Source organism: Doryrhamphus excisus, unplaced genomic scaffold, assembly GCF_037039965.1.
Source record: "Doryrhamphus excisus strain RoL-2023G ecotype Guam unplaced genomic scaffold, RoL_Dexc_Guam_v1.1 HiC_scaffold_24, whole genome shotgun sequence".
Taxonomy (NCBI): domain Eukaryota; kingdom Metazoa; phylum Chordata; class Actinopteri; order Syngnathiformes; family Syngnathidae; genus Doryrhamphus; species Doryrhamphus excisus.
The window spans coordinates 188093-214181 of NW_027621862.1; the positions used below are offsets into that span (position 1 = coordinate 188093).

The 26089-nt window shown below is 48.4% G+C and overlaps 1 protein-coding gene across 27 annotated transcripts in view; it reads right to left on the minus strand.

Annotated features, from left to right (window-relative positions):
- The window catches only part of nrxn1a (neurexin 1a), a 48802-nt gene that overhangs the window by 13666 nt on the left and 9047 nt on the right, over positions 1-26089 (minus strand). For 11 of the 27 annotated variants that reach the window (XM_078788778.1, XM_078788785.1, XM_078788776.1 and 8 more), the window contains 11 exons: positions 18145-18446; positions 16680-16703; positions 13873-14034; positions 12198-12269; positions 11791-12015; positions 11275-11422; positions 9448-9578; positions 8051-8303; positions 5160-5363; positions 3562-3588; positions 227-349 (listed from right to left, as the gene is read on the minus strand). In XM_078788778.1, the coding sequence (XP_078644904.1) occupies positions 227-349; positions 3562-3588; positions 5160-5363; positions 8051-8303; positions 9448-9578; positions 11275-11422; positions 11791-12015; positions 12198-12269; positions 13873-14034; positions 16680-16703; positions 18145-18446 (1671 nt within the window). The remainder of the gene's footprint in view (positions 1-226; positions 350-3561; positions 3589-5159; positions 5364-8050; positions 8304-9447; positions 9579-11274; positions 11423-11790; positions 12016-12197; positions 12270-13872; positions 14035-16679; positions 16704-18144; positions 18447-26089) is intronic. The other 16 variants (XM_078788784.1, XM_078788786.1, XM_078788777.1 and 13 more) reach the window with 3 other exon arrangements.

Consider the following 26089-nt stretch of genomic DNA (forward strand, 5'->3'; position numbering starts at 1 on the left):
AAGTGGATTTGGATCAAATTGTCTATTATGAATAAACCCAAAGAAAAATCCACTTTACTTGAAACTGGACCTGGATATTAACATTGTTGAAAATATACTGTAGTATTTAATACAGTTCATAGACAAATGACCAAATGTCCATCAACAATACACAGCATTTATTGATAACTAATAACTATAACAATACACAGCATTTATTAATAACTACTAACCAATCGGTGGTTACCTTCAACAGGCTGCAGGTCGTCCACGGTGAGCTTGAGGCTCTTGCCGCGCCGGACCACCCTCACCGTGTGCCACTCATTATCATTGAGACCCGAGCCGGCAAAGATGGTCTCTGGGCCTTTACCTACACATAGCCCAGAGCACCGTTAACACCAGCACACACGCACGCCACGTGCACACAGACAGAAGAAGAAGAAGACGTAGCCAGGTAGGTTTAGTTGATGAAAGTTTGCAAATGTCTGTTTAGGGTGGGGGTGGGGGGGGGGGCGGTGTAGAAGAAGGAAGGAACCATACATAACCTGGGGGAGGCAACCAGACAGATGCCTGAACACAAATGGATGAGTCAATGTGGCTCCTGCATACACGACATACATCACACCCACTCATCTTCATATTTACGTGACCACGCCACTGGTGCACTTGTGGTGCACTTGTGGTGCACTCGTGGTGCAATCGTGGTGCACTTGTGGTGCACTTCCCCACCCAAACCTCACGGTGGCACTATACACACGGCAAATCAAAGGGAGCTCTCCGAGGTGCTGATGTCTTCCTCCGCCTGCATACCACCAGCTCACAATTCCCACAGTCCACTGCACATTTGACAGCCAGAAGCCACGCCGTCCCCGCCCGCCAACCTCGGTGCATACCAGTAGCACAAAACGCACATGCCCCCCCCCCCCTCCCTGCGTGTTTCCCTCCAAGCCTTGTTGGTTTGAGCGAGTGTGCTAACAGTGACCTATTGGAGGTAATGACGGCGCAGGCGAGAAGTACACTGACCCGAACAGATTCTGCTGCAGAAAATGTCAAGCATCACTCTTGGGTGTCCACATGCACACGCACGCACGCACGCGCGCGCACACACACACACACACACACACACACACACACAGGTGGTGAGTGAAGGCGCAAGGCAAACAGGCGGGGCTGACACGGAAACACAATTAGCCGACAAGGCTAGGCGGACGGCAAATGGACGCACAGCCATGCAAAGCACCCGTGTCTGCATCAGCCGCAGTGAGTGTGTTTGTTTAGGAGGGACGCTGGGTTCCCCTGAGGAGACTCAGCTGTGCTCCGGGCATGAGCATCTCATCCTGTTACCATGGATCACTGCCCTGCACAGGGGAAGCAGCAATAGGAACGCTATGGAGAACGGGCCAGGCCGATGTGAGACCGAGGCAGTGATCTGTGTCAACCTGGGAACAGGCAGAAGCACAAATACACACACGAGGCTTTTTTGGGTCAGTGCGCTCCGCAACATGATGAGCAGGACTGATGCCGGCTGGACGTGCAATCGATGCTCGGTGCTGCGAAAGCAGGGCGAGGAGGGCTGGTCGTTTAACATGACATCATTTCAAATACAATCCATGTATAAAGAAGTATTTCAAGAAGTATTAGGGCCACACTGAAGAGAAAAAATAACTGACAATAAAGTTTGAAAAATAAACACATTTTGGAACATTGTAAGAAATGTAGTTATTCTTAGTTATAATATTGGAAAAAAAAATCATGAAGTAGTTCTTTTTGAGAATTATGTGGCAATTTTAGGATGAAAAAAAAGTTCTTTTACTTTTTTACTACTAAGTTGTAATATTACCAAGAAAACAAAATCTGATTTTTTTTTTTTTTAAAGAAGTACATTGTAATGTTAGGATTTTAAAAAGAGATTAAAAAGATTAAAACTGCAATATTATGAAGAAAAAGAATAAAGTTCCAATATAGCAGGCATTTTTAAATTTAGTTTTATGAGAATGAAGTTGCAATTTTAGAATTAAAAAAGGTTATCTAGCTACATGGAAAAAAGATGCAATATTAATAATATAAGAACATTTGTAATTTCATGACAATGAAATTGTAATTTTAAAGTAGTATTTTTTTTTAAAGAATGATGTGACAATATTATGAGGCAAAAATATATGACAAGAATAAAACTCACTGTGGACCTATTACGCCTTACACATTAGAGGATAAAAGGAGAAATGTATTTTTCCTTTCTGCTGCATACGCGTCAGCTCCCTCACCATACCGAGGCCTTTTATTTGACTGCTGAGTGGGCTATTTCACTGGCACCTCGCTGTTAAATACATTTTTCATCCTGGTTGAATATCAGATGTACTGTATAATTTATTGCTATGCATGCGGTGGGGGCGGGGGGGCGTTGTGGTGGAGGTGAAGTGGCAGCCTGCTGAAATGTTCATTCAAGACAAGCTAGTCGAAAATTGGCTGGCGGACATTGGCGGGATAGATTGTGCACCGTGCGGCTAGTAGCGTTTCTATGGCAACTGCAGTCGTCCATTTCACCACCTCCTTGCCGTCACAGAGCATTTGTTTCGCTCGCTCTCTCTCTCTTTCTTTCTCCGTGGTCGTGACAGACATGCAGGCACAAACGCACGTGAGGGAATGAAATTTCATCTGGGATTTGCAGCAGCATGACACGCACACACAGACACACACAGACACACACAGACACACACAGACACACACAGGCACACACAGGCACACACAGGCACACACAGACACACACAGACACACACAGACACACACAGGCACACACAGACACACACAGACACACACAGGCACACACAGGCACACACAGGCACACACAGGCACACACAGGCACACACAGGCACACACAGGCACACACAGGCACACACACACACACACAAAGAATGACGGTATTGGCAAAACCCCCTCATGCGCCTTGAAGAGTCAAAGGAATAAAGCCTCGGCAGGCAGGCGTCGACATCTTCAGCAGGTGCGGCAGCCATTTTTTTTGTAATGAACTGGCTTTCCATGCGAGCTCACATCTAATTTTAACCTCGGCTGTGCCTCAAATGGAATACTTCTGTCAGTACGCGCTCTCAGTCACTGTCATTGAAGTGATGGTCGCAATATCCTACTTCCTTTTTATTTGGGAATTTCAAGCACTCGGCGTAGCTCTTCCGCTTTAGCACCGCCACAAAGATGGAGGGCGGCATTTTGAGTGCAGCATTTGGATACTTACTCAAAATGCATACATAAGTTAGTGCACTTAAAGTTGGCGCTTTGAGTGTATAAATGAGTTGCCGATGAGAAATCCGCCAAAGGAGACAAAGCCCTACATTTGGTTCCCTTCTACCACTCCTCGCTTCCATCTTTGCTAAAATGGCCGACCAGGAAATCAATGCTATAAAACAGCCCCATCTCATTGGCAGAAAGAAATGTTGAACCAGAGATTGAGATAAGATGGGAAGGAGTGAGGAAGAGCGGAGACGTCCATAAAAGCACACACACGGAGGAGGAGGAGGAGGAGGGAAGGAAGGAAGGACGGAAGGTTAGGTGACATGGAGGATCACTTACTGGCTGTACAGTTTATCCTGATACAGTCTGGAGGAAGAGCAGAGCAGAGGGTTAATGCTGCACACGTACACACACCCTCCACGCCCTGGGGATGCTCACATCGACACACCCTGTGCGCCCTGACAACACACCCGTGCGCCCTGACAACACACCCGTGCGCCCTGACAACACACACAGCGCTGAGAAAGCACTCTCTCTCTCCCGTGGTCACGCTGGGGGGAGCACATCCAAAGTGGACCAAAAAAAGAATGTGACAGCTAAGGAGAGGATTCTAGCATGTGGAGCGTGCTTTTTTTAACGCTGCGGGCCTGGCAGGACCACGGTCTGGTTGATGGGTGTCGGGGTCCGGGGGACACCGAACGCATCGCACCAATTCCCGTCGCCCGGCTGGAGCTGCTAAAAGTCTTGCAAGATTTGGTCCCGCTGCGTGCGGCTTTGTCTGATAACTCAAAGTGCCGGGTGTGTCGCGTGGCGTCAACCGCAGGAAAGACGTGGCTGCAGACAACCAGAGACCCTCACATGCGCCCCGTGTGTTGTGTTAACGTGTCGTGCCAAATGGTGGTGTTGTGTTTCCCAGGCTAAGCTGTGATGCTCTCCGCTAGAATAGTGAGAGGACGAGTTTGGGGGTGCACAGGTCCACTGGGAGTGAGCAGAGAGTGCAGCTTGAGGCCTGACCCTCCGTTCCACACCAGGATACGCCGTTCACCTTCACTAGTCAAAGCCAATGGAACCTCCAAAGTCCCATGTTTGGTGTCTGAAGTCGTGACTGGACTTCACTGACAGTTTAAGCATATCACAGCATATCATAGCATATGTTGAACAACAGTGCAGTGCAAATGAATGACTATGGGTGCATTTTCACATTTACCTTTTTACCGAAAACAAAAAGTCCTGTTATTATTAGTTAGGATTTAAGAGGTATTGTATATTCATTCATTCAACTAAGGTCACGGGGTGCTGGAGCCTATCCCAGCTGTCTTCCACCCTGGACTGGTGGCCAGCCAATCCCAGGGCACATATAGACAAACAACCATTCACACTCACATTCATACCTGGCCAAGTAACCTAGCATGTTTTTGGAATGTGGGAGGAAAGCGGAGTACCCGGAGAAAAGCCACGCATGCAAACTCCACACAGAGATGGCCCAGGGTGGGAATCGAACTCGAGTCTCCTAGCTCTGAGGTCTGCGTGCTAGCCACTTTATGACGGGTGGTGAAATACATTTGCACTGCACTGATTTGAGGAAGTCCCCTGATTTCTATCATTTTTCACCATTGACAAGAAATGTGATGACGACCATAGAACAGGAATGAGGGCAATGCAGGAAGGTTGAACAGCAGTCTCTGTCTAGGCTGTCTAGGCTGCTCAGTACAACGTAGCTAAGACGACAATATAAGAAATGTGAAGTCACTTAGCGTAAAAGTGAATGGTAAATATGCAACATATTGTTTTGGACTTCATCATGATTGGCAGCCAAGGTTCCACCGTGACGAAGGTCAATGACTAATTACCAATCCTAGAGACTTAGCAGAATGATGTTCTAGTACGGACTTCCCCTGAAAGCTGATTGGGAATGAGGGTGAGTGCGTGAGGGGCACCTAGGTTGACTGTGAGCCGTACTCGGCCCCCGTCCAGCTCCAGGCGGAGGGTGTCTGCCGAGTTGCGGGATGTGGTTGCCATGAGAACGCCGTAGGCCCGCTGGGAGCGAAAGCGCAGCGAGACGTCCTCCGCCTCCGTGTGCATGGCCATGGGCAGCTGCACCTTCATGAACTTGCTGCCGTCGTACGACAAGATGGTGGCGTCTGCAGGAGGAGAGAGAGAGAGGAAGAGGACGAGGAAGGTGAGAGACATCCTTCTTTGGTCCGACGTTGACTTAATGGTTGGAAAATAGCCGTGAGTGGACGTGAATCGGAGCTGACGTTCCCGGCCCCGGAGTTAGCACGCAAGGAGCTCAGGTGATCCCATGTGTGATGTCGTTTGCATATTCATCACGTCCTCTCCTCCGCTACCTGCTGGGGTTGGTCCTCAGACGCTAAACTGTTTACCTCAAAGGACGCCCTTCTTTATTGGACAATTACATACGCAGCTAAACACGCTCTTGATGTTGCTCTGTGTGTGTGCGTGTGTGCGTGTGTGCGTGTGTGTGTAGCACTCTCCCTTCATTCCTCTCGCCCTCCTACTTTGCTCCCCCTCCCTTTCCTCTTCCTGTTTCCGTGGGAGACGACGAGAGCCAAGGCAAAAACAAGAGAACAGGAAGAGAGGGAGTTCCATGCATGCTAATGAGCTGAGAGAAGTGGGGGGTGGGGGGGTAGAATAAGTGAGTGAATTTTGGTGTGAACAGAGGAGGGTTTAGCAGGGATGGGAGGGGTGGATGCTGGATGGCGGACGGAGTCGGAAGCTCTTGGTTAAAATGCAAATGAACCCTCATTAATGTGCGGGAAGGGAAAATGGCTGACTGCTGTTGTAGCAAGAGATAACACATTTTTACACAGCTGACTAAATATTCCTCACCAGCCGCACAACCTCGCTCACCAGCTGAAGAACAATGGTTGGCCAAAAGGAACGCGGGGGGGGGGGGGGGGGGGGGGTACTGCAGTGCATTATTCCAGCCTGTTTGTTCACACTGGGACTAATACAACGTCTAATGTTGGGGTTCTTCTTCTTCTTCTTCTTCTTATGAATTCATATCATTTCTATCTTTGTTGGACATGCTGCATTCAAGAACACGACATGATGACATTTATCATGACGTTACATTCAGGAGGAGTAGGAAGAAGCAGCGTCCACGTCTATTGCTGATCTTTTATTCACACTTAAAACTTGCTGTTGTGTTTAAGTGTCTCCATATTCTCCTGGAGAGACAAATTCATAGACAATATGTGACAATGATTGACAGCTGAGGAAGGAAAGAAAGAAGGGAAAAATGCCAAGCAAAATAAGAAGAATAATATTCATGGCGGCCTGGTGTTGCTTCATTTAGGAAGAGAGAGGCGACGGAACAAAGAGAAGGGGAGGATGATGATGATGATGGTGATGAAGGGAAGGGAGGAGTGTAAAAAAAAGGAGGGAGGGATAGAGGGAGAAAGAAACCGCAGGTAGAAAACATAAACACGGCCAATCACTCTCTCCATCTGCTTCTCCATCTGTGCTTCCTTTAATCCACTCAAGCACCAGTTAGTGACCCCTCGGTGCGCACACGCACACGCACACGCACACACGCACACACACACACACACACGTGCACACACAGGAATGAGAAGCAATGCGTGTTTTGTCCATTGTCCATTTGTCCAACATTTCCATTGGTTTGAGTGGCGACGAAGGCGCTAGCAACATGTCTTCCTGTTGTCCGCGTGTTCCCTAGAGAGTAAAATTCCGAGCTTTTACCCGAATCTCCTCGCTCTGTCAAGATCCTCGGCGGCTGTCTCCCGCCGTTCCTCATCTTCTCACCTGCTGTCACACGTTGGTTCCGACCCGGCGGTTCCATCGCGCTCTGACATGTTGGCCGTTCACTCGCACATCGATTCCTGCCGGCCTTCCAGCAGGCCCCCCCCCCCCCACTCCCATCCACCCTCGCTTTTCACCTCTACCGGCCCCAGTGCGTTCTCTCCTCCATCTTACGTTCTTCCAGACATATTATTTGTGTGGACAATCAAAATAACAAAGAACCAAAAATAGCAAGGCTGTGCTATCGTTGAAGTCTGATCCTCCATCACCCACAGACGCCATTTTATTTGCCATAAATCTTTACAAGAGGATTTTTTAACGCACACCAGAGCAGTAAAGGCATGGGTCTGAAATGCCTCCTTAAAGTGGGGGTGTCCAAACACCCCTGAAAGGCACATCCACACAAAGAGGCGGCTATTTCCTGAACAAAACATCCGCCTGCTTTATTCTTGTCGGTTGAGGTCACGGCGACACGTGATTGGTCAGCTTTTAGCACGTGATGTCCTGTGGGCACAGTGGACACCCACACTTTTGTAATTCAGCATTACGCCCTGGTAACCCCCCCCCCCCAGAAAATAGGCCATTTTTCACAATTTAACATGAGTTGTTAAATTGTATAATTATGTGGTAATATCGGCCCAACGTACAGTACATGTACTGCTGATGGAAAAGTATTCTTTATGCCTCACCTTAATTGTGTACTGTGACAGGCACACAATATCAATATCAGTGCCGAGTACCACGACTGTGTATATACTGTACCTATACCGTACTTTTACACGAAAAGTGTCTATAGGCATATCAATTATCGATGTTTTTGCCATTTGCTGGTGGTCCAGGAACATATGCGGCTCCAAAACTTTTAAGGGGGGGGGGGGGGGGGGGGGGGGTACTGTTTTTGTTTTTTTAAGATTATGCCAAGGGCCAACACATAAAAAGCTGCGGGCAGATAGCGGCTCCCGGGCAGCAGTTTGGAGATCCCCGCCTTAACGGGCCCCCAAAAGAGCCAGAGCTGAGAGTACGCGGATGGGGGTGCACTCACCCCTCTCGCAGGAACGTCCCAGGTATCCGGTCCCTGAGCAGTCGCAGACGTAGCGGTTCCAGCCCTCCCTGCAGATGCCGTTGTGCTGGCAGGGGTTGGACAGGCACTGCTTGGGGGGCTCCCTGGAGCACGACGGCTTCACCCCCACCGCCCTCTGGGCCTCGGCCAGCCGCCGGATGTCTTTGCTCTGGCCGTCCACGAACAGGTCCCGGATGCAGCCCACGTAGCCGTAGTTCAACAGCGCCGTCCACACCTGAGGAAGAGCAAAGGTCATCAAAGGTCATCAAAGGTCATCAAAGGTCATCAAAGGTCATCCGTGTTAAGCGTTGGGACCACGCTGTCATTTGCCACTTCTTTAAATCTCTCATTCAGAGCACAAAAGAGGCACAAACGCCTGGTTGGCTTTAATTAGCTGGTCCGCCTGCACCTCCATATTTCCTTCATTTTACTTCCTGCGTGCCAGGCTGCCCAGACTGCCTCACACCAAGACGTCAACGTGGGGGCCATTTTTAAAATGTCTAATTCTCTAAAGAGTAGAAATGGAAATAGGTTCCATGTAAAAAAGGCTGCGGGTCAGACGACAAAGCCGATTATTATTATCATCATATGACAAGTGCAACATCAACGTACAAATATTGGAGTGTCTGTGAATGCACCTCACAGAAAGAGGAAGCGTTGCTCCAAGGATAGACCAAGCTATTCATCGCCTCCTTCATCGCCTCCTTCACCTCCTTCATCGCCTCCTCATGGTATTCATTCATTCATCTTCCACCGCTTATCCTCACGAGGGTCGCTGGTAGGCTGGAGCCTATCCCAGCTGTCTTCCACCCTGGACTGGTGGCCAGCCAATCCCAGGGCACATATAGACAAACAACCATTCACACTCACATTCATACCTATGGACAATTTGGAATGGCCAATTAACCTAGCATGTTTTTGGAATGGGGGGGGGTGTAATTGTCCATCTTAGACTAGAAGATGGACAATTTGGAGTGGCCAATTAACCTAGCATGTTTTTGGAATGGGGGGGGTGTAATTGTCCATCTTAGACTAAAAGATGGACAATTTGGAGTGGCCAATTAACCTAGCATGTTTTTGGAATGGGGGGGGGGTGTAATTGTCCATCTTAGACTAAAAGATGGACAATTTGGAGTGGCCAATTAACCTAGCATGTTTTTGGAATGGGGGGGGGGGTGTAATTGTCCATCTTAGACTAAAAGATGGACAATTTGGAGTGGCCAACTTTTCCCAAGAGAGGCGTGGCTTGTGGGATGCGTTTAAAAGTCATTCATGAATGTTTTTTTAATGAAGGCTTTATTTTGGACAGCCTTGTTACGATGATTACAATCAACTTTTGGAAAAGTTCTTTTCCTTATTTGTCCTTAAGAAACACGCACCTCTGTAGGGAAGATGAGTCCGGCCCGGTCCTCAGGAAGTCCACCGAGGTAAAGGGTCTCATCCAAGTCCAGGATCTCGCTGTCACCTGGCGCCGTGTATGCCGTCCGCACGCTGTTCACCGAGATGGTCCCTGAACACACCCCCAATGACCGTCATCATCATCATCATCATCACCACTGAGATGTTCATTGTCTTGCCGCCTCCCTTTGTTCCTCCTCCACATCACAAGTGATGCAAATGTGAACGTGGGGCCGCCTCATCAGCCAGTCATTAAGTCAGGTGGTCCGTGCGCCGCCACGAGCGCTATGTCCAGCATTTGGTCACCATCATTAATAAAGCATGGCTTTATTTTCAGGCACCAACAAGTCATATGAGGGAATGATGGAGGGTGCAACGTACGTACTTATTCTTGGTGGAATAAACAATGCCAGTGCTTAATGATTTCTCTAACCACCAGTACGTACTTGTTACTGGTGGAATAAACAATGTTACTGGTGGAATAAACAATGTTACTGGTGGAATAAACAATGTTACTGGTGGAATAAACGATGCCAGTGCTTATTGATTTCTCTAACCACCAGTACGTACTTGTTACTGGTGGAATAAACGATGCCAGTGCTTAGTGATTTCTCTAACCACCAGTACGTACTTGTTACTGGTGGAATAAACGATGCCAGTGCTTAGTGATTTCTCTAACCACCAGTACGTACTTGTTACTGGTGGAATAAACAATGTTACTGGTGGAATAAACAATGTTACTGGTGGAATAAACAATGTTACTGGTGGAATAAACGATGCCAGTGCTTATTGATTTCTCTAACCACCAGTACGTACTTGTTACTGGTGGAATAAACGATGCCAGTGCTTAGTGATTTCTCTAACCACCAGTACGTACTTGTTACTGGTGGAATAAACGATGCCAGTGCTTAGTGATTTCTCTAACCACCAGTACGTACTTGTTACTGGTGGAATAAACGATGCCAGTGCTTATTGATTTCTCTAACCACCAGTACGTACTTGTTACTGGTGGAATAAACAATGTTACTGGTGGAATAAACAATGTTACTGGTGGAATAAACAATGTTACTGGTGGAATAAACGATGCCAGTGCTTATTGATTTCTCTAACCACCAGTACGTACTTGTTACTGGTGGAATAAACGATGCCAGTGCTTAGTGATTTCTCTAACCACCAGTACGTACTTGTTACTGGTGGAATAAACGATGCCAGTGCTTAGTGATTTCTCTAACCACCAGTACGTACTTGTTACTGGTGGAATAAACGATGCCAGTGCTTAGTGATTTCTCTAACCACCAGTACGTACTTGTTACTGGTGGAATAAACGATGCCAGTGCTTAGTGATTTCTCTAATCACCAGCACACGGAAAGTTGGATTCAATAACCACCGTTAGTTTCCTTACGACAGGCAGCAGACAGACAGGATTACTGCCTTTCTGCAGGGAGCAGCAAAGCAGTCAAATTTAGCTCCACACCGCCGTGCCAACAACCCTGTCCAAAAAATGACGCTACCTTTTCTTCAACCTTCGCCTAATTGGACCGCCCTTTCTTATTTATAGCAGGCACAATGTAAATAATGATCCCAGGCGGGTAATTGTTATCAGGAGGTGATATCGTTTAGGCTTTTTCTTTGCAACACTCCCATTATTTGGGCTTGGGATTGGCATTGGATATCTCCGACGACCGGGAATCCAACCTGTGCCATCTGAAGCGAATGAGCACCATGGACGCCACAAGCACCAGGGCTGTATAAGATGATACGAGTACTTCACTAACATATATTTGCCTAATATTACTCCGACCCCTACCTGAGCGTCCGTCCCTCTGGAAGTCCACGTGGTACCATTCTCCATCATTGACCTTCTTGTCGATGGCCTTGGTCTTGGTGGTCCCTGAGCCCATGTCCAGCAGCAGGTATAGGTGGCCGTCCAGCATCTCAATGGCAAAGAAATCCACCTGCAAAGGAGGAAAAAAACAACAATACGATGAATTCTAAATATGCTTTTTAAAATTATTAGAGCTCTCTTGACATGAAATAACACCCCTATAGTCCTGGCAACACCCCTAACCCCTGACCATTGGCTTCTTCCATTTATTACGCTTTCTATATGTTTATATAGTAGTACTACTTAGGACTCAACAAGATGCTGGTTTGCACGTCTTGTTGATCCCAATGACAGCATTGTGAGCTAACTCAAATTAACTTCTTTTCTCGTGTTATTTTGCACAGGAAATGGAAAGAAACTTTCACATGAGGATTGTGGGCAAGACTCCCCCAAAAGTGGCGTTCCCCTTTAAAGTGGAAGTCTGTCAGCAGTCTCTACCTTGACGGTGGGCGGCGTGCGGGGGTCCTTGCGCTGCATCTGCCTGGGCTTCCCATGGCTGAACAGCATCAGGCCGTTGGGCTCGGTGGTCCTGAAGTCGAAGGAGATGGACCCGGCCTTCTTCGCCGTCCACTTGCTGAGCGCCACGAAAGACTCCGGTGTGTCAAAGGTCACGGGATCCAGCGTGGCAACGCTCTCGCACTTAAAAGACACCACGCCGCTAACCTGGGGGGGGGGGTATGAGGGGCTTATGCATCAAGGATTCCAGGCTCTTTCTTCCCCTTTCAAAATATAATTCCATTTCCTGAGTGGATGCCTTCTTTAAGGCTCTTGTAGTAGTAACACCGCCACCAAAAGATATGTGCATTAATTGTGTAAGAGGATAAGACTGGATAAAGGCTGCCTACCTTCATCTTGGGGTCTCCCTGTTTAGCAAGTCTGGACAGCTCCAGCCGCACATCATTATTCTTGTACACCACCTTCGGGGGAAGAGATTTAGGGAGGAGAGGAACGGATGAAACATGAAGTCACCTTGGAATAACAAAAGAGAAAAACTTCCATTGGGAATAAAGTCTTGGAGTCTTTTCAAAACGTTCATTGAACTTTGGGGAGTTTTCTTTATCCGTCTGCGTCCGTTCCGTGGCGCTGTTACGAGTCTCAAATGACGGAAGGAACAAGACACCCGGTAGAGTGGAAGCCAAGGAAGCCTTCCTCTTCCATTCCAGCATTCTGACATTTGAGACTATTTTGAGAGCGGCCTCATGGCTGGATAACTCCCGTTTGTCCCGCATGCCTTTTTATTGTGGCTCTCTGGCTGAGCGGAGACGAGGAGCTTGTGCCGAGCATTCTGATGTGGCGAGCGTGGAGCAAACACAAGCTAGGCTTTATTAAGCCGCAGCTTCTTCAGACTCGCTGCCGCCAAAATGGCCTCTGCCCTCTCCCTTACGTTATGTCTCCGCACGTGTTGGGACGTTTTTACCGAGCGTCTGTGCACATGAATCGGGCATATGTCTTCATTTTCTCACACGGATGATCATATAATGGTCCTATTAAATATGCAAATGAGCCAGTGGAGGCTCTGCTTTGACAGCGGTCGCCTCGTTTAAACGCCATCAGTCTTCATGGAGCAACACAGAGCGCACTGACGGCTGCCGATACAGATGAGCTATCTGTACCTCGGTCATCTGTCTCGTTGGGGTTGGATTTGGTCATGAAGGAAGTGCCTTGCTTTGTCATGGAAGGTCTTCAAGCGTCAGAGTATGTTTATCGTGTATTTATGTAGGTCAGCGTTTATATGGGCGTGCATCACACGAGTTGTTCATCGGGTGGAGCGTCTCTGTGGCGTAGCTAATTAGCATGTTGTGCTTAGCGCCGTAGCTAGTCCCTCAACGACACTCATCAGTGATTCTCTCTGATGCTGGCGAGGGCACACGCGTTTGGGACTCAGACAAAATGCCAATTGGAAGCATCGCAGTTTGTGTGTGGAATTAAAAAAAAAAAAGAATTGTTGGTAAAATTGTTGGGTGCTTTATACAATATCGTACATTCTTATGTAATTGCTTAGATGCAAAGGTGCCCAGAAAATCAGATACCTTCTTACAGTAATAATATCAAATCACTTTGATATTACTTATTGATAATCACTTTGTAATTGAAGAACGTAAAAGGCAGAGAAACGGCAAGAAGCAACGGAGTGATCTGAATGTGAGGAGGAAGTCCTGGGAAAGTAAAAAGGCTAATCGTGTAAGATGGTCCATCCTGCAGCACAAAAAACCTCTGGCAACCAACCCACTTCCTGTTTGTGTTTGGTCATCTAGCTTTGGTCACCCAGGTAGTACTACTACTACTATACAAGTAATACTTGTTGCTCCATCCTCACAATGTTTTTACATGAACGTTGCTTATTATTTTTTCAATTTCATGGCCGTGAACAAGATGCGGCCCCGCATGAGAGACGCAAGTTAAAGAGATTTGGGAAAGGATGCGGACTCTGGCGTGCGTGACCCAATCAGCCAGCAGAACAGGACAAACGTTTGGTTTGTGGATATCTCCGTGAAAGTCTCCCAAAGTCGCCCGCCACACCTCTTTCAAACAGCCCATGAAGTTGTTGCTGACTGGGGACCCCGGGAGGTCGGCCGTGCTGGGGCTCCCTCCCACGTAGAAGAAGTCGTCGGAGCCCAGCATGGTGTAATCCTCCTGGGTGTAGCCCGTGGTGGTCAGGATGCCGTCCACGGAGATGGTCACCTACACAACAAAGCACAGGGAAAGGACACGCTATATACTCACACCAAAGGTGGCGCTAGGCTCTAGCTGGGTGCAGACCGGCCAAATTAGCCCCCGTTACTCTGGCAACCAATGTGTGTGATGCGCTGTCGTGATGATTGGCTCTGATTGGGAAGTACAAGTGTGTGTGGGATGTAACTGACGGTTCCAACCCAAAAGACCAGGGTGTCAGAAGCGGGGTGATTAGCTGAAAGATCCGGTTTGGTGTCACAGGTGGGACTGTTAGCAGGGACGTCCCGAATGGGGTCAGTGGTGGGATGATGGACCCATTCACCAGGAGGAAGTGTCAGGCAGCCCTGTTGTTCCATGACGTCCCTAAATATCCCAAAGTAGCCCCCCTCCCCAGTCAAGGGAATAAATATTCCCTTAGTGGGAGTCAAACCTCCACCCGCCTGAGCATGCATGAGCTGTGTGATTATTGATGTGTGCATACTTTGTGTGGAAGGAACCCACTTAGCACGATACAAACGTTCATGTCCATGACAAGGTTATTTTTGTGTAGTTGAATGCCTGCTAAACGGACCCAGTCAATAAAAGGCGGTTATGTGTCATGCCTCATCCTCATCCTCATCCTCATCCTCATCCTCATCCTCCACCTTTGCCTTGAAGCTGTTGGTCCTCAGCGACCAAATGTCATTGAGTCCCTAAGACCAGGTTTGCTTTAACGGTCTGCCTACGCCAACAACGAAGCAGCCCACTCAGCCGCCTGGACGCCTCTTGGCTGGAACTGGGACCAAATCCTGCCTCTAGTTGGTGTTCCACGTTCCACGGGCGTCTTGGTGATATTTCTTTGTTAGTACAAGTGTTAGGGTTAGCGAGGTTAGCGAGGTTAGGGTGTTGTTAGTAGCTGCCATGACGTCGGTAGGGTGTTGTTAGTAGCCATGATGTCGGTAGGGTGTTGTTAGTAGCTGCCATGACGTCGGTAGGGTGTTGTTAGTAGCTGCCATGACGTCGGTAGGGTGTTGTTAGTAGCCATGATGTCGGTAGGGTGTTGTTAGTAGCTGCCATGATGTCGGTAGGGTGTTGTTAGTAGCCATGATGTCGGTAGGGTGTTGTTAGTAGCCATGATGTCGGTAGGGTGTTGTTAGTAGCCATGATGTCGGTAGGGTGTTGTTAGTAGCCATGATGTCGGTAGGGTGTTGTTAGTAGCTGCCATGACGTCGGTAGGGTGTTGTTAGTAGCCATGATGTTGGTAGGGTGTTGTTAGTAGCTGCCATGACGTCGGTAGGGTGTTGTTAGTAGCCATGATGTCGGTAGGGTGTTGTTAGTAGCTGCCATGACGTCGGTAGGGTGTTGTTAGTAGCCATGATGTCGGTAGGGTGTTGTTAGTAACCATGATGTCGGTAGGGTGTTGTTAGTAGCCATGATGTCGGTAGGGTGTTGTTAGTAGCCATGATGTCGGTAGGGTGTTGTTAGTAGCCATGACGTCGGTAGGGTGTTGTTAGTAGCCATGACGTCGGTAGGGTGTTGTTAGTAGCCATGATGTCGGTAGGGTGTTGTTAGTAGCCATGATGTCGGTAGGGTGTTGTTAGTAGCCATGATGTCGGTAGTGTGTTGTTAGTAGCCATGACGTCGGTAGGGTGTTGTTAGTAGCCATGACGTCGGTAGGGTGTTGTTAGTAGCCATGACGTCGGTAGGGTGTTGTTAGTAGCCATGATGTCGGTAGGGTGTTGTTAGTAGCCATGATGTCGGTAGGGTGTTGTTAGTAGCCATGATGTCGGTAGGGTGTTGTTAGTAGCCATGATGTCGGTAGGGTGTTGTTAGTAGCCATGATGTCGGTAGGGTGTTGTTAGTAGCCATGATGTCGGTAGGGTGTTGTTAGTAGCCATGATGTCGGTAGGGTGTTGTTAGTCGCTATGACGTCGGTAGTGTGTTGTTAGTCGCCATGACGTCGGTAGGGTGTTGTTAGTAGCCATGATGTTGGTAGGGTGTTGTTAGTAGCCATGACGTCGGTAGTGTGTTGTTAGTCGCCATGACGTCGGTAGTGGGTTTGCCATCTGAGTGGAGGGGACTTGGTTAGCTCAGCAGGTCCCGATGACGAATACACACTTATTAATGCACAAACACACACACACGCACGCCTGTTAGATGGTAGATTGTACACATGCGACCATGCAGCAGGTCTCATTCTGCATGCAAACAGCGGCGATGATGGCAACCATGCAGTGACAGCTTGGAGGACCCCAAAACTAAAAAGAAAGGAGAGGGGCGATGTGCGTCACGCCATGCAAAGAGGGAGGCGGGCCGCTGGCGTGCAGGTGAGGGATGAGCCAATCAGAGTAATGGAGTGACAGAAGAACGAGGGAGGAGAAAAGGGGGAGAGTTTTAAAGTCAAAAGTGGCTGGCAAGGAAGGGAGGAAGGGAAGGAGGAAGGAAGGAAGGAAGGAAGGAAGGAAGGAAGGAAGGAAGGAAGGAAGGAAGGAAGGAAGGAAGGAAGGAAGGAAGGAAGGGACTGAGGGGGATGGGGTCTTTTTTCTGTATAAAAAAATTACCAACCGCACTTTCCTTCTATTGATTTAGTTTTTGAAAAAGAAATAGACACGGGGGCCAAAGCCAAACTAGGAAACAATTAGAATGGTATCTACCGAACAATGGAGTTTGTTTACCATAGCGTGTCCAATGCCTGAGTGCTTTGTAGGAGAGGGGGGGAGAAAGGAAAGCAAACAAAACCGTGAACTTGAGGAAGGAATTGAAAAAGAAAAGAAAAAGGCTGGAAGGCCTCAGGTGAGGTTGGTAGGTTGGTAGGTTGGTAGGTTGGTTGGTTGGTTGGAGTGTTTTCGCTAGGAGAAGGGCAAAGGTTAGGTTAGTAGTATGAATCATTCCATGGATGGTGGTTAGTTCACTGGCAGGTTAGTAGTTAGTAACGTTAGTAGTCATGTTAGTACGCACACACAGGCAACCGCCGGCGTCTCGTGTTGTCCCGCCCACTCTCGCCTCATTCACACGCTCGGATACTCACCCGGAGCTGAGAGCCGCGTCCATGCGGAGCTTCAAGCCCCTGGAAGCTAAGACATTGGTTGTCGCACGGGCACAGCCACGCTGCAGGTGGACACCCGGCCGGGCGTTCTTATAGTTCTTATAGTTCTTCTAGTTGTTCTAGTTGTTCTAGTCCAATCATGACACTAAGGACTAATGTGGCCGCTTGGGGCCTTTTGGTCTTGGCCACCGCAGCAGTCGCTGTGGTGCTCCGGTCACATGATCCACGCTGCAGCTAGGCTTAGCAGGCAGACATATTTCTCATTTTGGATTCCACCGACGGCTCCGAGGTGACAAACGTTATAAAAAGGCTATAAAAATATCATATAACTGCTTGTTTCCTCAACCCAGGAGGTTGGACGTCTAGTACTCCATTTTTAAATATGTTTTGTTTAAACTGTGAACGAAAATCATCAAAATAAATCTATGTACATTGAAATTAGGGATGTATTTATTATTGTAACGCTATATATTGAAAATGCTGAATTAACAAATAATTCATTCATAAATGATTGCTGTTTCGGGGTTGAACGTGACTTATTATTAGTAAAAACAAAAAAGCACATTAAATGAAGTTGTACTTATTATTGGTGTCAATTTATCATCGTCTGGCATGGAAATCAACCAAAAATCCAAGAAGTAGTATTAGAATTGTGTGTGTAGTATTCTGGTATGTAGTATGTGTTCAGTGATCCTATACTATATATAGTATATATATATATACTATTATAATTATATAATATCCTAGCCTTAGGATATAAAATCTACATTGTTGTAATAACGTTAAAACCTCAATTTCAATGATCATAACTACAAAAATATCCCATTTATTAATCCGACTTTGGAAATCCACTTATCGCGAAGACTGTAGGTATTTTTTAGGTACATTTTCTTACAGATGGATCAAATGAAAATTTGTGAGCATAGAAGAAAGTCAACCAGGAAGTTAGTCAGTGCACGCCATTTAGCTGCCGCGCTTCTACGGGAAGCCATGAGCAGGCGTCAGATGTTAGCGCCTACGACGGTCGAAATAGGAAGGTTACGTTTGGTAAATGTTGGTTAGGGATGTTATCCGGTTACTCAACAGGCGGTTACCTGTCTCAGGTTGCGGGTGACCTTGACGTCGTGCCAGGCGTTGTCGTTGAACTTGCCGTTGACGGGCTCCACCAGGGCCTCGAAGGCCCCGGAGCCGAGATTGATGACCAGCGACACGGCTCCGTTCTTGAGCGCCAGGTTGACGTAGTCGGCCGACTTGCCCGTGTGCAGCATGAGGCCATTACGCTGCAGCGTCTTGAAGGACAGCGTGATCTCGTCGCTGCTGGACTGGATGGGGTTGGGGGACAGGTCGTAGCAGAAGTACTCGGAGCCCTTGAAGGTGGCCACGTACTCCTCGCGCGCTGACACCAGAAGAAGGAGGAAGCACAAGTAAGTGTGGGGGCCGAGTATAATCACAGTGATTAGTACAATTTCTAGGTTGCGTCACGTTCCTCCCACGCCATTCCTCACAATATGCTCCGAGATGACAAAATGGTGGGCGTTGATCAAAACCAGCCGAGGAAAACAAAGCTCAGCTGGGCCCGGTGGAGCGTGACGCCGATGTGCGCTCCTCAATATTGTTTCAAATGCGCACGGTGGCTTATTGTCTAGCAAATCTGCACTGAAGTCAGCACTGCAAACCATTGGCGCCGCTGCGCTAATTGTACGGCGTAGCGGCGTGTAAACATACTTTGATCACTGGTGTGGCTTGCAGATGAAACACAACGGAGACGGTGGCGAGTCTACGGCGTTCCAAACTCGTTACGAGACCTGCCATTCTCCTGCTTTGGAGAGAACAGCTGTGCTGGCAGCGCGTTGATGCCGTGCGCTCTTGTTTGACAACAGGCCTCATTATGGGACGGTCATCAAACGCTCGCTCACGCTGTGATCAAGATAGAGGAGCGGGAACGGGAGCGGGAACGGGAGCGGGAACGGGAGCGGGAACGGGAGCGGGAACGGAGCGGCGGTTTAGGATTCAGACTGGAAGTCCGGCAGCCAATAGCCGCTTACCTTGCACCAACATGAGCGACCCCCAAGGACATTAGACCAAGGTTTGGCCATCCATCATCCTTAAGCTCTCAGGCTCTTATCTCGCGGCGCACACACGCCGGCGGAGGAAGGAATACGCACTCCTACACACAAACACGCCACCGCGTGAAAAGTGATTGCAATATGGAGCTTGCATACACGAGCCAGAGCGACATTTTCCTCCCCGTGCAACTCGTTGGCCTCTTTTCCTCAGCTCAGGAGCCTCTGGCACAGCCACCATCTTGTAGCTTGCAATAATGGGGGGGGGGGGGGGGTGAGGGGGGGCTGTGTGAGGAGCAAGGCAGGAAGAGGACTGACACGTAATGAATGGAGTGAAGTGTAATGGGTTATTAAAGTAGTGGGGAGAGTCCGTGAAGAGCACCCAAAATGGAATCGGTTGCACTTGAGTGACTGTAACGGATGGGGGGGTACGAATATGGCAGAATTCAAAGAGCAATTATGTAAAATTGTCTTCTTCCACGAGAAGACGAAAAAAAAGTGTGAATAGCGATAGATGAGAAGCAAACATGGCTGCCTTCCAACATGTTCATTGACAACTGTGTGTGTGTGTGGGGGGGGGGGGACTCATGCATGACACAAAACAGCGAGCGGACAAGTGGCGTGGTATTTTATGAGCATGTGAAATGCAAAGGGGGGCGGGTGTCCCGGTCTGTGTAAATATGAGGGTTTTGCTGTCAGAAAAGCTATCAGCTTAGCTATCAGCTTAGCTATCACCAAGCTGGAGCTGCTGGAGCTGCTGGAGCTTCAAGAGAACAACGACAGAAGGAGCAGCCACAAGCACAAAGCATCAATGCATACGCACGCCCATGCAGATCACTCGTTTGCAGCCGTGGACACAGGTGTGGTTAGGGTTTGGTATGGTTAGGGTTTGGTGTGGTTAGGGTTTGGTGTGGTTAGGGTTTGGTATGGTTAGGGTTTGGTGTGGTTAGGGTTTGGTGTGGTTAGGGTTTGGTATGGTTAGGGTTTGGTGTCATTGGGGGTTTGGTGTGGTTAGGGTTTGGTGTGGTTAGGGTTTGGTGTGGTTAGGGTTTGGTATGGTTAGGGTTTGGTGTGGTTAGGGTTTGGTGTGGTTAGGGTTTGGTGTGGTTAGGGTTTGGTGTGGTTAGGGTTTGGTGTGGTTAGGGTTTGGTGTCATTGGGGGTTTGGTGTGGTTAGGGTTTGGTGTGGTTAGGGTTTGGTGTGGTTAGAGTTTGGTGTGGTTAGGGTTTGGTGTGGTTAGGGTTTGGGTTAGGGTTAGGGTTAGGGTTAGGGTTAGGGTTAGGGTTAGGGTTAGGGTTAGGGTTAGGGTTAGGGTTAGGGTTAGGGTTAGGGTTAGTGGGGTGTGAGTGGAGCCATTAATATTAAAAATAAAAGCTTTCAGGTGACTGACTGGATGTGAAAACAACATTGCAGGAAAGCCTGCAATGAGGCTGCTGCGTCCAAAGCCAAGCTCACACAAAACAGCCGTGAAAGACAATAGCGGCGTGTTTGGGAGCGCGTGCGTGCGTCAGCAGGTTAGGGTGAGGGATCTGCATCGCTGATGAATCCCAACCGCGTCCAGGCGCCGAGCCCAAGGAGAGGATGCGGCGCCCCTGAGAATCTCTGCAGTCTTATCTCACTTCCTGTCTCCCTTTGTGTCTCCGACCTTCTCGTCTCTTTGCTGCTTTGTATCTTCGCTCGGCATCACTCGTCTACGCTCTTTTTACCTTATCCTAAACTCCTCCACAAAGCCTCCATCTATCTGCAGCCTTCATGTGCTGTCAATGGCAAGGCAGCGTGATGTCTTCATACTCCAACCACCGGAGGGCACGTCAGCCTTGTGGTGCCTCCTAAGGCACGTTGATGGGAATGTGTTGAACTTGCTTATGGCCATTAGTGAACATTTACAGGTCCAATATTGGCCATCATCAGGTTTACAGTAAAGATGGATGACAGGGCTGGTGACCACGTGTCGCACGTCTTTCTTCACTATTATTACACTATATATTCTCCTTTTGGACTCATTTTTACCATTAAAGTCAAATATCCTCCAAACCACAAACGTACTCCTCTATGTCTAAAACCATAGTTAAACAACCTTAAACAAAATGACAAGAGCACTGACTAGTCAAAGATCCTTGATGTGACAGGAGCTCTCTGCTGTTTTTAAGGACAGACTGCAAGCATGCTTGTCAAAGATCCTCTAAATGACAGGAGCACCATGCTGTATTTAAGGACCTACGACCAAAATGCTGGTCAAAGATCCTCAATATCTGTGATTCCCTAGTCAAAGATCCTCTAAAGCACAGGAGTGCTCTGCTGTTTAGGGTGTGACTGCAAAGATCCTCTACATGACAGGAAAGCCGTGCTGTTTATAGACTTATTTGGCGGCTAGAACTGTCCGTCAGGTGAAAGTCAAATAGAATGAATATAATATAATCTAATTAACTACGCGAAGACGAAAAGCATGTGGCTAATGATGGACAGCTAAAGAATCCGTATCTTCACTCTGACTGACGCAAGCGTAGCTTACAGTGAAAATAGCGATGCGTAGGAATTGTCCGAAGTTGGCAGCGCATTGATGACATTCTGAGCTCCGGGGGAAAGACGTTGTTCTACTTTGTTGGGGGCTGAGAGAAACACGAAGGACACACAGGAAGCCATCATGAACACAGCCGACGACATCGGGGACTAACGCTCCGTCCTCACACTTTTATTTTCACAGCCAAAAATCGGTCAGATGTCGCTTGCCTCTTTTTAACACCACCACGTCCTCACACCTCCAATGGCTGCTCACTTGTCAGCGGGTATTTTTAGCTACTACGCCATGTTAGTAATAGCAGTACCTTTCCCCGCTAGGATTACACTACAGTGAAAACTACTGACTACTATGGACAAGCCGTCTACTAAAAGTGCCTGGCGAGGCTGACCTTGTACATGGGCCAACGCTTTTGGGCACATCATGAGAGCCAATGGGGTCATTTGGATGAAAAATGGCTCCGTTTGACACCCCTGGACAAAGTGCTCTCCATTACGGACAAACCGACTCACCCATCCATCGGACCATAAAAGGGGGAATCGTCCAACAGAGTCTTGTAGTTCCGGTCATGCAGGAAACGCTTCATGCCTTCATTCCACATCCACATCCAGCTCTACAACGCCATCTCATGTCTTTGGCTAAAAACAGTCATGCAAATGCTAGTTTCGGTTATGTGGACAAGCTAATGTTGATGTCGAGCAGCCGGTCCGACGCAACCTCCACTACGAATGCGGTATACGGAATACGGTAAGCGTCTTATATCAAAATTATTGTAAAGGTTCCTGATACGCTGAAGTCAGCCAGGTGGCAATAGCTTCCTGTATTTCTGTCTCAGCATTCATGATAAATGATGATGAATAAGCTGCCCCTCACCCCCCTAGCCTGTGCGGGACTGTATTTTATGAAAAATGAATCAGCTGTGTGACTTTTATTAGGAGTCCGGGATCAGGATGAGTAAGAGGGAAGGGACATGCTGTACCTTTCTGGTACCAACTGGTTCCTGGCGCTTTGGCGTCTGTTACCATCCTCAAAGCCACATATGGTGGAGTCTTTATATGTGTGTGTGTGTGTGTGTTGGAAACAAGTGAGGAGGAGGTACGAAAACACAAGAGAGGCAATTTAAAGACAAATGCGACAGCGAACATGCCTGAATGGAGAAGACGTCCATCTGTGCTTTTCGCCACACAAGACAATGTGTTAAAAAGGAGCCGTTGGGATGGCCAACGCTTTGTGTGTCACAATGATGACTCACAATCCACCTCCCCGAGCGCACACTCATGCGCTCAAACCAGGCACGCACACGGGCGCAAAACACGCAAACACACACACCTCGTCCTCACTTCGTCCGCTGACCGTGAAGAATAAGTGCAGGCAGTCTTACTCATGCATATTTACAGTCAACACACACACACACACACACACACACACACACACACTCTCACCTACTCAGCAGTCATTCTTTAAAGGTTATTGTGTGTGAGTGTGTCTTTTTTGTCTCCTCCTTCGTGTGTTTAAAGGTCATCCCACTGACCACTTGACGATGCAGCAGGCACACAGATTGCAGGATTGATATGGAGAACACTCGGGACAGCCGCCATTAAGCTGAACAAACCGCCTCAGAGGGACCACACCAAATAAAGAAACAGAAACAAGCAGAGGAACCAATTCCATCCAACATCTCTGCTCCACGCTACGTAGACCTTCACCCAGGACTGGCGATAGATTCCTGGTTTTTAGAGAAACGTCTTAGCTAAACTTTCCCCCTCTTCCTTGGTCTTCCTTGGTCTTCCTTGGTCTTCCTTGGTCTTCCTTGGTCTTCCTTGGTCTTCCTTGGTCTTCCTTGGTCTTCCTTGGTCTTCCTTGGTCTGCGTGATACTTATGGTACTTTCCACCCCTGCCTCCTTTTTCACCCACTCAGCCTGTGATGTGATCTGTGGCGATTGTCCCCAGGGAGAAAGATAGCTGTGTTTTATGCGGTAGAGGGGAAAGGTCGGCGGCACCCCATCAGGGCTCATGTCCCCGGTAGAAGGAGCGAGCCCGTGAGGGCAGGCGGGTGCACCGCTGTCGCTTTGCAGATACAGCCGGTCGCTGCGCATCACAGGAGCCCAGACGACTCCGCTTTACTGTCACTGCCGCTTCCCGGCTTTCCCGCTCCATCATTCATTCTTTTAGCACCTTTCTCTCCGCCGCACGCTAGCATTTTCCTCTCAGTTCCTGCTGCACGCACACCCACCAGCTTATTTCATTTCAGCTTGGCGGGCTGCTCAAAAAGCCTCTTTACGCCGAGCTAGCTAAGCGAGGCTCCGCCTGTCCCATTTGACGGACTTCATGTCGCGGTGTGCACTTTCACCGTGTTCGGTTTAAACCGATTGCGTCTGCCAAACAATCGTGTAGCAAGACACTGCAGTCCACTGCTGTGTCAGTATGCAGCCCTCAAAGGTAAAGGTTTGGACACCCCTGCCGTACACAAACACGAGGACTGTTGGGTAATTATGCTGAAAAAGGTACGTTAATCCACTTCATTGCCAACTTGAGTTCAAACGTGGAGGGAGGAAGATGAAGGAATTACACTTCCTGGGCTGCCTGACTCACAGTAGACCAGTAGCCACAGTAGGACCAGTAGCCACAGTAGACCAGCAGCCACAGTAGACCAGTAGCCACAGTAGACCAGTAGCCACAGTAGACCAGTAGCCACAGTAGACCAGTAGCCACAGTAGCCACAGTAGCCACAGTAGACCAGTAGCCACAGCAGACCAGTAGCCACAGCAGACCAGAGTTGCTGAGGCTCTCCAGTGGAGGATTGCCAGCAGACCACTCGTGCACCCAAATGCACTCAGCAATCAGCCTTGGAAGAAACGTGCGTCTGAATAGTGACGCCTGGCAGTGATTGCTGGTGAAAGGCGTCGTTTGCCATGCATTCAGGTTATTTCCATCTACCGGCTTTTGGACCATTTGTTTCTTTTCCAGTTCATCGGACACAATGGGACAGTGGACCTGTCGCAATGGGGGGACAAGCCTTCATCATGTTCTCTCGTCCAATCAAAGAACCTAGTGGAACCTAGTGGTCATGTGGGCCAATCAGTGTATTCATCAGCGTCATGCAGGGCCAACCTACCTTCACACTTTTCAATAGCAGCCTCCATTGGAGCTCTCAATCATTCACATGCATGCTGGCAAGTGAATGAGCAGCTCACACACACGCGTGCACACCCGTGCACACACCCGTACACACCCGTACACACCCGTACACACCCGTACACACCAGCAGCTTACCTGACCAAAATTGAACTAGCTGAATGTAAAAGGCAGCACATACACGCCAATCTGTCAAAGCATAGGATGTCAAAACCATTTAGCGCGCCATAAAGAAGGAAATGGGTGGGGTACCTCTGAGCTTTCCTATTTTTCCAGAGCGTGGAGTCCAAAAGGGGGAAAAGAGGGCAGAAAGAAGGAAAATGGGCAGAAAAAATGAAATTGGCATTGTGAGTCCAACACTTGAAAAAGCATTGTAGCGGCACTTGTTTTTGGGCTGTGTTCAAAAAAAGCACCGAGCAAACGACTCGGGGGAGGTTGGCGGTATCTCGGAATTGCTTTCATACACTGCAGGAACATCTGTTCGGAGAAACATGCACCGTGCCAGTGTACGAGCACCGCAGGCGCAGCGTGACAAGCTGGAAGCCGATGAAAAGCCGCCAAAAAGCAGGGATGGGTGCGGATCCCGGGAGAGCCGCCACAGCCTCAGCCCGGTCATGTGACGGCACCCGCATACAGTATGCAAGCACGCGCCCACCCTCAATGGGTGGTGCGCACCCTCAACGGGTGACGCCATTCAAGGCTGCAGATGAATGCAGTGGAAGATGGCGGAAGAGGAAAAGTCAAATGAAAGCCTCCATGACCAAAGCCGTAGGATCCTAAAACCTCTCCCATGTCACTCAATGAAGTACATCTTGAAGAGTTGATTTCTTTGGGCTTATTCCTGCCAATTTCATATAATATTACATGACATATTTCAATATACATCCATCCAGCTTCAGGGTGGGATGCAGGCTTCATCAGTTCAGCTCAATGACTTGATAGGACACCTCTAGTCTGAGACTAGAGGCCGTTCGTTCAGCCTGTTGTGGTGCGTAACGAGAATACAGAATGTACATCCAGTATTCCCACTTGGATCTTGCATCCCGGTCCCCTTCAGGCTAGAGCTGTCCCATCTGACTTTGAGCATGAACAAGTGATTATTGTTAACCAATAACTTGGAAGTATTTAAAACAGAGAGTTGATTTCCAATCACCGCTAGTACCTAATTAAGTGGCTGGTGAGTTAATATCCAGCAGAAGTTGCTCTCAGGCTCATCTCTCACTCCTCCTGAATGATGTTAAAAGCCACATTTCACATGTCGTAGTTCCACAGCAAATGCTGAAGTCATCCATCTCAGCTTCAATTAAACCTCCATCATTTCCA